The 12,375-nt window shown below is 40.3% G+C and overlaps 1 protein-coding gene across 2 annotated transcripts in view; it reads right to left on the reverse strand.

The window, feature by feature from the left end:
• Nucleotides 1-12,375, reverse strand: part of LOC144496096 (nucleolar protein 4-like) — a 339,666-nt gene that overhangs the window by 30,377 nt on the left and 296,914 nt on the right. For both annotated transcript variants that reach the window (XM_078217066.1, XM_078217065.1), the window contains one exon: nucleotides 2,222-2,344. In XM_078217066.1, coding sequence (XP_078073192.1) covers nucleotides 2,222-2,344 — 123 coding nt within the window. The remainder of the gene's footprint in view (nucleotides 1-2,221; nucleotides 2,345-12,375) is intronic.

The raw sequence follows: 12,375 nt of genomic DNA on the forward strand, positions 1-12,375 counted from the left end.
CACAAAGCACAATCCTTGGAATCACTAAACTTGTGTAACCATATATTGTGAAATTGACAGCAGAGATCAGAGAGCCTTCTGTCAATAAAAAAATGCTGGCCGAGAGCTCAGACCCTATTATAATAATAGAACACCTGCTTCTCAGCTCATCATTCCCCTCGTTCAAAATTGCTTTACATTCAAGTCAGTGGCTGGCCCTTTAAATAAGTCTTATGGGGGAAAGTGGGGACATCCTGTAGGGGATATTTGGTTGTGTGGGAGAGTAGTGTGGGGGGAGGGGGTTAGTCAGTCAGTGGGGGTGGGGTTGGGGGGGGGCGGGGAGTCTCTTGGAAATTCAGGGGTGTGGGGTAGCCCCATGGGGAGTTGGTATGGGACTGTACAACCATTAGCCAGAAGTTAGAAGTGGTTTAAGTTCTTATAGCTTTTTCTGGGTATCAATTAATATAATACAGTCAGAGCCATCCGAAGTTTGCGAGTTAAATCACATTTTCAGATGCAGGGCAATTGCACATTGGGTGTCTGCACTTCCCGCCCCCCCCCCCCCCCCCCCCCCCCCCCCAGTTACACTGCTCTCCAGCTCAAACGTTACGGCCCAATATTTGCATATAGGGACTGCAAATAACGTGCAAGATTTGAAGGACTGCAGCAGCTCAAATGAACAAATACCATCATTACTAAGAAGATACGTTGAGAGTCCAGAACATACTGCCAAGTAGCAGGCCATGTGTACAAAATCAGGATGAAAATTAACATCTTTCTCATTCTATTATATGAACATCAAGGAGAAGTCTCCGTCCATTCTAATCTCACTTATGCAGTTGATTCAGATGCAGTTGATCGGCAGGTGTTCTCTTGTTCCCATGACAGCACCTAGAATAATGCAGCAATTTAAATTTCTATGCTAGCAGGGAGCTGCCTTGGGACTCCCTTTAGTATGTTCAAAATTATGCCAAAATAAATTAAATAGTTGTTGGAATCAATTTCTGGGTTTCCACACTCACATTTTAGTTGGCTCTCTGGATCTTCATATAAAAATTGCATCCCGCAGAATGTCAAGTGTAGTGCCCACATATAATATGCTGATGATGGACTTACAGAGCAAACTTTACATTGTCTTCAATGGAAAGTAATTCAAAATGTGCAAAAAAAATAGAGCGGAGTCACCACACTGAAGCAACCATAAGCATAGATCGAACTGTAATTCCAAAAACTGTGACAACATAAGAATGTGAAAAAGTTGGGCAATCATATTGCACTGTTTCATGTTTCTCCAAAACATTTAAAAGCAACACTTAAAATGTATAAACTTCTAAAAAATATTTTTAGCAAGCTACTGTATAATTGTTAACTTTGTCAAGAAAAACATCAGCAGTGTGGTCTGAAGATTGATTAACTTGGTTTAGATAGTACATCATACTTGAAACAATGTAAAGTGACATTTATTTGTAATTTCATGTTTTATGGGATCATGACATGGGGAATTATTAGCTGTGTTTCTCTTTCATTGGGAAAAGTAGAGATGTAAGCTTGACTTGGGAGACAATGAAATTGATTGACATACAAGCATAAAGCAAGCTTAAAATTCTGTAAGAACAAATGGGTAATTGATGTATATATAAACTTGAAGTGTAGATGTTGGAATATTCTCAGAGTGAAGCTCCAGTGGTAGCAAGACCATGAGAATTATATTGCCTCAGAACCTTGGTGAAGCTTCGCCAGGTTGTATCTCCTATTTAGTATGTTACAATTTTGTACATTTGTGTATTAACATCTTTACTGCTTATATTGTAACTTATTAACAAAACCACTATCCTTTGGAACGAAATTCCCTCTGGTCTCTTGATACTACAGACCAAATTTAATATATTTCACTCACAATACAATGACCATAACATAAAGTAAGATCCAACACACGATTAATGCTCTTAATTTTTTTTGGCAATGTTAGGTAAGGGAAAATGTTTGAGAAAGGATCAGTAGAATTCCTGCTGTTTATCAAACAGTGCCATAGAAACATTAGCATATAGGGCCTTGGTTTCACACCTCATTCAAGCATGCAGGATTTCTGTAGTACTGCAGTAGAGCTAGAGGCCAGGTTATGTGCTCAAATCACAATGAGCAGATTATTCACTGGAGGAAAGGGTCATTATGTAATCACAGTGTGGAACTGTGCTTGTAAAACTGTAATCATGAGACACTCATTTAATTATTATACTAATACCTGTTGCTGTTGACGCACATCCAGGCGCATTCTCTTAGCTGCATTCTTGCTTTCGCTCTCACAAGCTGTGGCCAAGATATTCTCTGCGACTGCAGATGTGAGATGTGAAGGGATGGGACGTGACTGAAGAAAGAAATACAAAATAAATATACCAGCCTTTACAAAAGAGATAACCAAAAACCAATGCAATATCATTAATGATAGAGTTTCTAAGAAAACACAATACTATCACAAATCAATAGCATACCTGACTGCTCCAAAGAAAGGAAATTACAAATCCTAATAATAAAAAATATATGCACTTAAGAGGACAAATCTGGTAATGCCACAGAAATCCATCAAAAACTCATTTGTCTTGCTTTTCTGTACACTGAATTCAATCAACTTCATTAGCTTGCGTATTTCTACAGCCAGTGACATTTTCTGGGTACTGTGTTGCAAATCAAGTGCTGGGTTACTACACCTTGTCCGTTAAACTCAAATGTCTTAAACCCTCTGAAGTGTATGAGAGCATCCTACACCATAATAAAGTATTTTGAGCACTCTACAATACATTGTGGTACACAATACTGTATCATTTTTCAGATAGTTGTTTCAGAAATATTACAAGCATTGCAATCATTTTTGCATGCAAATACAAGTGTAATAAAATTAAAGTTGTAAAGAAATGTGAAATGATGGATTTGAATAAAAAGCATGTGGGTTAAAATATTAAAAATGAAATTGCAATTAATATCAATAAGATTGGGTCTGAGGTTCCTTGGTGAAATATTTCTCATAGACAGCCATTCTCCATGATATCTTCACTATTTTCATTTGATGTCCAGTATTTTTTTCTGAAGATTGAGAGCGTCAAAAATATATCATATTCAAACAATAAACAAATATAATTCAATTACACATCATTCATTTTACTTTCAAAATGCTTTACATTATACAATAAATTAACAACCAAGGGTCAGTCATTTTACATAGCTTTACCAGTGTCAGTATACCAGTGGTAATTAATTGTTATAAATCACTAATAGTTGTCATTATACCACTGATGTGACATTGCCCATTGATGCATAGTAAGTTACTTCCGATAGTAAATTAGGATGGCAAATGAGAAAGTTATTTTAACAACTGTCTTAACTATTTAATCTTCAATCAATACTCTTGATTTCTAAAAATCCTACATCAGAACATAAGAATTACTAGACTTACGTTAAAAGTCGAAGGCTACTCTGGCTTGGTTTCTACTACATTAGCAGGTAACATCAGTGAGTGTGTCCCAACTTGAAACATCAGTTTGTGGTGGTTTATAGTTTCGTTTTTGGAATGGTGTGATGAGTCACATAAAAACCCAGTGAGAAGAACCAAACCAGTCATCGTATAACAATTATTAAAGACTATTTATTAAATTAAAGAAAAGACAAATACACACTGATACGACTACAGTACTCCAAGACAAATAAGTACATGAATCACTAAACACACACACAGGGGCGGCACGGTAGCACAGTGGTTAGCACTGCTGCTTCACAGCTCCAGGGTCCCGGGTTCGATTCCCGGCTCAGGTCACTGTCTGTGTGGAGTTTGCACATTCTCCTCGTGTCTGCGTGGGTTTCTTCCAGGTGCTCCGGTTTCCTCCCACAGTCCAAAGATGTGCGGGCTAGGTTGATTGGCTAGGTTTAAAAAATTGCCCCTTAGAGTCCTGGGATGCGTAGGTTAGAGGGATTAGCGGGTAAATATGTGGGGGTAGGGCCTGGGTGGGATTGTGATCGGTGCAGACTCGATGGGCCGAATGGCCTCCTTCTGCACTGTAGGGTTTCTATGATTTCTATGAGTTAATGGAGAAACTATCCCCTTGTTCAAAAATATATCAATGATCCCTGAACTCCTCAAGACTTCCCCCTTTCCAAACAACATCCAAATTAAGCAAATCTATAAGTCAAATTCAGCTTAGAGTTACCACATAATACAAGGCTGAGGGTCAAGTTTGGGAAATGTCTTTTCCTGGTCCAGCGAAAATATTAAAACTGCCTTCACCAAGGTTTCTGTACTGTCTTGGCTCTAAAACTTAGATGTGGACCTAGTGTCCTGGCTCGGAATTGTGGACTGCCCTTTCAGGCTGTTAGCTGTGATCTGGCAACTTGGCTGCTAGATATAAACTGGCCTGCCTGCTTCTGAGGGTGCTAACAATTATACAATCTTCTCTCTTGATGATTGCTTTTGTGTATTTGGTTATTTGTCTCTCAAATTCCTGAACTCTAGAAATTAGCATTTCTACTGATCTCTCAGTTGTCTAAGTAAACTGTTTCCTATTAATAGGGCAATTTACTCTGTCTAGATACCTACTAATCTCATTACTGGGAAAGTCACATATTTTGCTGCCTACTGCTGTCGCTAAGCAGATTTTTTCACCTGTTGCTGGGCAGATCGCATCCTATCATGCCTTGTTAAATTCTTGTTACTGCTGTTACTAGCCAGATCCATGACCAAGGTAAACATCATTTTGTACCAAGGCTGACAATGCAGAGTATGACTGACTTGAAAAGAATAATGAAGCTCATATTTAAAGAACATCATATGAATTTAATTTTGGGTATGAAATCTGTTATACTTACCTGATCTGGCCTGTCTGTCACTCAAGGAACCTGAGGAAATCCCCAAACTCCCAGAGATATTGCGAAACGAGCTACATTCAAACTCTCATAAAACAAGTCTGGATGCAAATCAGGAATTTTTTCAATAACATGAGGTTAATTAGTACATTAGTACTAATGCATTGGCACAAAAATAAAAGTGGCTGAAACTGAAGAAGTTAATATTTGTACAGAAAGGGGGCTTTGACCCTCTAAGTGGGAACACTACTGAATAAGATAAATAGCTCCAAGCATCATTAAACCTGAACTTTTTAAAAAGCATTTATATTGACCCTTATATACCCAAGTAGATTAGTGAGAACAGGGTCAGATAGGTTTTTCCCTCTTGTTGATGCTCTCACCACTTAACACAGGCTGAGTAGAGCAGTCCTTCAGGACTCAGCCAGCTCATTTTGTGTCCAACATGGGGGAGTACTGATTCATCAGCTGAGAGAATGGGAATGGATGGTAATCATCAGGAGATTCCCTTGTCCATATTTGACCTGATATCATGGGACCTGATTGGGTCCAGAGGCAATGTTGAGAATTGCCAGAGCAACTCCCTCCTGCCACTTCTTGTGGGTCTGTCCTGCTGGTGAAACAGGATGTGCCCAGGGATGGTGATAGTGGTGTCTGGGGCATTATCTGTAAGGTATTATTTAGTGCGTTTGATTATGTCAGGTTGTTGCTTCACTAGTTTATGGGACAGCTCTTCCAATTTTGGCACAAACCCCCAGATGTTTGAAAGGAGGACTTTGCAGGTCAATTTTGCCCTTTGTCGTTTCCAGTGCCTAGGTCCATACTGGATGGACCATCCAATTTAATTCCTTTTGATTTCTCTGTAGATGCTTGGTACAACAGAGCGGGTTGTTAAACCACTTCAGAGAGCAGTTAAAAATCAAATTGTTGTGGGTCTGGAGTGACAGACAAGCCAGATCAGGCAAGTGTAACAGATTTCATATCTCTCATACCTAAAGGGTATTAGCCAATCATGTAGAGTTTTACAACAATTGTTTCATGGTCACCATTACTAGATGACCTTTTAATTTTAAATCCAGGGTTTATTAATTAATAGAACTTAAATTCCACCACCTGACATGTGGGATCTGAACCAGTGTCCAAAGAACATTGACTAGGTTGTCAGGATTATTAGTCCAGTGACATTACCACTATGCCACCGCCTCCCCTCAAAATGGTTCAGCGTGTTAACTTTTAAATACATTTTGGGGCCTTCCCAGTACAGATTCTGCAATTAATCACTTTTAGCTCAGACTCTACGCCCGTCTCTAACAGCATAAGTATCCTGGGATAATTTCTGTGCATGTTCCAGATATCTAGCCCATTTCGCTGATGGTCAGATCAGTTTCCTAGACATCCATGAAGCAGTGCGGGCAGTGTAATTTTGCCCACTAAAGTTTGAAATTCCCTGCTAAATATCAAGTATATGCATACGTCAGGACATCTTCAGGGTCTTAATGTGCAACAGTGGCAAAAATCTGAACATTTGCTGCTATTGAAAGATCCACATCATTGCAATATCCATAATGAAATGGCATTGTCACATATATATTAAACACACACACATATATATATATATATATATATGTATATATATACACATTAATCAATATTAAATTATGAACACTATGCACACATATAATCTTGGATGTCATTTATGTATCACAAGTAAAGGGGCAGCAGTGCTGTAAACATCACATGGATTTAAAATTATTTAAATATTGCAACCATGTCGAACCTATACAAAACAACAGTTTCAAACAATTATTTAAATTGATTTGTGTGAAGCTGTATTAGAATACATGAGAAGGCCATTTCCCACAATTTTGCCTTCACTCAAGTTTCTGATATCATTGAAAAGCTTCCAGGCAATTTACTGAATGACCTATTGAATTTTTAACAATACCAAAAGAGTTAAAAGAATAGTCCAATCTTTTCTAATATTAAAAATGTCACTGGCATTATTATGCCAGTAAGTGGAGCTCTGTACATATATTTAAGTAAGCATGCATTACATCTTGTTTTGTTTGAGCCTCAAGTATGAATTGATGCCATCTGTTTGAACTGCCCTTGGAAAGGGTACTAACATAAATCTTATAAAATATCCAGCATTGGAAACAGTACCAACACCAGAGGAGAGGAAACTAATCCAGCAGAATAATAATCTACTCCATCATTGCCACACAAGTGAGTGCTAGTGCTGATGGAACTAGCAGTACAGGACAAAGGAAGCAATGCCCGTTGGCCTCTTCAGAATTTCAAAGCATTTTTAGGATGAGGAAAAAAGATTTGCATGGTACCTTACACCTATCTTCAAGGCAATAATTCTCCCAAATCAATTGGATGCACAAACAGGTATTACATATCTATGAGCTCCAGTGGAACACAGCATAAAGGAATTCTGCTCTAGGCTGTACAATTTTGTCAATCTCCACAAAGTGATACGGACAGAACTGCAACGTTGCTTATAAATGCATGGTGTATTCTGGCACAGCTGGAATTTAGCCCATTATATCTCGTAGCAACAAGTTGGAGCAGTGAAGTCAGCGAGACAGGTTAATAAGGATATTGTCCTATTGTCTGCTTTCATTGTTGATTTTAGGAGACTGGAGGTACATCTAACTTTTGGTGTCATCAATTTGAAGCATGTTCAATGCCACAAAACAATCTCTTCCCCTTGAGTGCAAGAAGCCAATGGTATAAAAGTTCTTTCAATCACTTTGATGGTTATTGTTCTGGCTTTCACAAATTAGGGATAGAAATTCAATGTATTTGATATGTTTATCACAAGCACTGCACGCTAATACTTGTCTTGCTTAGTATTTTAATCAACATGGAATGAATGTCATGCTACTCAGGGTAGCATGACAAACTGCTGCCTAATTGGACTGAAATACTACTCATGCAGTAGCATTCAAGTTTCAGATGTCATCCAGTTATCAGGTATGTACAACTTGCAACCTTTCAGGAGAGCTATTATAACTGTGAAGCGATAAACAAAGAATTCCTTTTTTTATGAATCCAGCTGCACTGCCGAGAGTTAGAATGGATACATATGCAAATAGATCTTTAGAAAAATATACAAAACTCCATTCAGAATTCTATGGATACCTGTCGTTTGTCATCAGCTTATCAGTCCTATCTGATCAATGGTTTACTAATACTTGTGAAAAAAGGAGGACTTATGAGTGAGGTTGTTTGAGGAAAATTACACTGCTCAAAGACAATTCCTAGTCTATTTTGTATCAGCTCCAGTTTCGCCTTTGACTACAACTTGATAAGCAGCATATTGTAACTTGCAAAAAGAGAGAAGCCAGTTATTGATAACAAAATCGCTATCACAATGTTGCAGATTGTGCGCTTGGAGGGCTTTTTAATAATTCCAAAAGTTTAATCACTGGGATTTTCATACAGAATGTTCTGATATAAACATGGACTGCAGCCCTTGAAATCAATGCTACTGAAAAAATCTCTGTAGAATTAAATACTGCAAGGTTTTGAGGTCATTTGTTGGCAAAATAGCACGTTAATATTTAATTCTCTACAAATGGATCCATGAACACATGACAATTCAATGGTATCAAACTCAATCTTAGAATGAACTGTTCCGCAGTCAGCATCATACTGTTTCAAAAGCCCCAGCTTCATCAAAATGTGTTGTGTAATAAATTAAACATTATACTTGAATTATTCTGTTGACATTCCTTCTGGATGCTGGAGTACTTTTTAGGCCCAATTAGTTCTTTCATGCAAGCAGATGAAAAATGTTCTTTATAAATATTCATCTGTTGCTGACAATGCAGCTTCTTTTTATTTGAGAATTTTCATTCCATCTTATATTTGATGTTTAGGTGTGCTTATTCTTCATTCGGTGAGAGATAAGGGCTGCAATATTCTGTTGTGCTGCTTATGTCAGTCTAATGGAAGCTCAAAACTCAGAAAAAATGTTAGGCAGAACATTTCCAGCTCAACTATAGGGTGCTAGCTCAACCACTCGGGCTTAAAAGTGAACAAATCTCCAGGTCCGGATGAATGGTGTCCCAGGCTGTTGTGGGAGCAAGGGAGGAAATTGCAGGGGCTCTGACCCAAATTTTTAATTCCTCCCTGACCACTGGGGAGGTGCCAGAGGACTTGAGAACAGCTAATGTGGTCCCATTATTTAAGATAGGTTGTGGAGACAAGCCAGTGAACTACAGACCAGTGAGTCTCAGTTCTGTGGTTGGGAAACTACTAGAGAAAATTCTGAAGGAGGGAATCTATCTCCATTTGGAGAGGCAAGGTTTGATCAGGGATAGTCAGCATGGTTTTTTCAGAGGGAGGTCATGCCTAACAAATTTGATTGAATTTTTTGAGCATGTAACCAAATGTGTGGATGAGGGTAGTGCAGTTGACGTAGTTTACATGGATTTCAGCAAAGCCTTTGACAAAGTCCCACATGGCAGACTTATTAAGGTGGCTAATGCACATGGGATACACGGTGATCTGACAAGGTGGATTCATAATTGGCTTAGCGGTAGGAGACAGAGGGTGGTGACAGATGGCTGCTTTAGTGACTGGAGGTCAGGGACCAGTGGCATACCTCAGGGATCCATGCTGGGCCCCCTATTGTTCCTCATTTATATAAATGACATAGATGAATACTTGGGGGGGTAGGATCAGTAAGTTTGCCGATGGCAAAGATTGGCCAGGTGGTTAACAGTGAGGTTGAGAGTCTTGGGTTACAGGAAGATATAGCCGAGATGGTCAAATGGGTGGATAGGTGGCAGATAGAATTTAACCCTGAAAAGTGTGTGAGGTGATGCACTTTGGAAGCATATTTTGACAAGGAAGCATACTGTGAAAGGTCTGACATTGGGAAGTTCTGAAGAACAAAAGGACCTTGTCCATAGATCTCTGAAGGCAGAAAGACAGGTTAATAGGGTGGTGAAAAAGACATACGGCACCCTCACCTTTATCAATCGGGGTATAGATTACAAAAGCAGAGAGGTCATGATGGAATTGCACAGAACTTTGATGAGGCCATAGCTGGAATACTGTGTGCAGTTCTGGTCGCTACATTATAGGAAGGATGTGAATGCACTGGAGGAGACGCAGAGGAGATTTACCAGGATGCTGCCTGGGATGGAACATTTAAGTTATGAAGAGAGGTTGGATAGGCTTGGGTTGTTTTCATTGGAGCAGAGAAGACTGAGGGGCAATCTGATTGAGGTGTTCAAGATTATGAAGGGCATGGACAGGGTGGATAGGGAGCAGCTGTTCCCCTTAGTTGAAGGGTCAGTTACGAGGGGACACATGTTAAAAGTGAGGGGTGGGAGGTTTAGCGAGGATTTGAGGAAGAACCTTTTTACTCAGAGGGTAGTGACAGTCTGGAATGCACTGCCTGGGAGGGTGGTGAAGGCAGGATGCCTCACATCCTTTAAAAAGTACCTGGACGAGTATTTGGCACATCATAACATTCAAGGCTATGGCCCAAGTGCTGACAAATGGGATTAGGTGGACAGGTCAGGGCCTTTCATGTGTCAATGCAGACTTGATGGGCCGAAGGGCCTCTTCTGCACTGTAGTATTCTGTGATTCTATGTGCCAGAAGCATGCAAAATGACCATCTCGGCTATATCTTCCTGTAACCCATTTAGCATCTAACATTAATTTGGTGCCAATCTGTCACTTAGGACCTCACAGATCTCTTAATTACTTCCAGAGGGACACCTCACTATGCGATTTAAAGGGTTCACCATTCAATTTTCATGTGATGTACTTTAGCTTCTGCTGCTGTAGAGTTAGTGAAAATACTGCATTCAATGTTGTTTGACTGATGTTTTTGGATTCACAAAGGACTGGTGATTTAGAGATGAAGCACAGGCAGCAGAGAATAGAAGCTACGTGCGGAGGAGGAGGAGGAGAAGGGCTCTCAACTGAAGGCCCTCAGAGGTATTCAGGGAAAACATTTCTTACCTCCACTTCAACCAGGAGCAGTCTCTGAAGTGCCTAAGTTTACCAAAGTAACTAAAGTAATCAATTTCCTGCAACTGGATCCTCATCACAGCAGGCCAAGGGAAGCGCTGCCAGTGGCTGTTAAGATAACAGTAGCTCACAGTTTCTACAACAGGTGACAGAGGCTCTGTACACAGGGAGAGGGGACTTCATCATCTTCTTTCTTACCAGTGAAAAGGAAAAATGAGCATGGAGTTGGCCAGGCTAACAGGAATCTGAATAATCCCATCGACTATGCATACATGGTCTGTGGCCCCTAATATTGAGAAGATATATCCCTATCACAAGCACTACTCTATGAACAAGTAGTTGGTCTGTGAAAATGCCCAGAAGCTCCTGTCCATGAATGCCTTCATACTGGAAGTATTCATCCTGCGCCTGTCATCCATGCCCACCATCTTTGAGACACCATGTGGGTGAGGAGGATACCCACTATATCAGCTCAGGAGTCCTCTCTGCCACTGACAATGCATGGACAATACACTTAGACTCTTTTGCTGGTGTCATGACTCCATTGCTGATAAATGGATTAGTATAGATTGGTATTTGATGGTCAACATAGGCATGGTGGGCCAAAGGGTCTGTGTTTGTGCTGGTATGACTCTATGACACTATGACTCTATAATGCTACCAGGCACATCATGGATCAAACCATCAACCTCCTGACACAATGTTTCTGCTGCCCAGACTGCTTGGGGGAGCTCTCCAGTAGTCACTGGTGTATGTCTCCAAGTTTGTGATGGTCTGCTGTATCTGCCATAACCTGGGTCTAATGAGGATGCAGTCATTGCCACCTTTGCCTTTGGAGAGCACCTTAGGAGGAGGAGGAAGGGAAGAGAACAAAGGGAGGGGACATCCATCGCTTTGAATGGGATGACCATGATATGATACTCAGATGTCCCCGAGACCTCGTCTCCACATCAGCATTGCACCAGTATTCCCTCTTAGCGATTCCAGCTTTCTCTTAGCCAAAATCCCAAGATAAAAACGCCACAAAATAACTAATTCCACTACAACTTTACCCAAAACAATCCAATAATACACAGAAAACTGAACTATTCATCCTGTATATTCCTGTCTTGCAGATGTAGATGTCTTTGCCTGGCCTAGTGCTCCTATACAGTGCTACCCCATTGGCTGCAGCACGGGTAGTGGAAGGCTGCTGATTTCCATAATATCATAAAAAATAGGAGTGGGAGCTCAAGCAGCTCTGAGCTGTGAGAGCCCCGCTACAGACTGCACTTCCTCAGCATACGTAGCTGTAGTCTGGGCTGACTCACAGAGGCACTGGGGGCTTGGCAGTTGCAGTGGTGCAAGCACAAATGCTGTCATCTTGAGAGAGGACAGTCGATTCAAGCATCACAGAAACACTTGCCAGTCCCCCGAAGTGGTGCTTCAGTAATCCTAGTAATCTACTGAAGCTTGGCTTAGCTGCAGCCCCTTCATGCTTAGTGGCTCATCATGTGCTGATCAAGTCTCTATATTACTCCCCAAGAACTTTCAAGGCCAGAATCTG

This window comes from Mustelus asterias, chromosome 7 (genome assembly GCF_964213995.1).
Source record: "Mustelus asterias chromosome 7, sMusAst1.hap1.1, whole genome shotgun sequence".
NCBI classification, from domain to species: domain Eukaryota; kingdom Metazoa; phylum Chordata; class Chondrichthyes; order Carcharhiniformes; family Triakidae; genus Mustelus; species Mustelus asterias.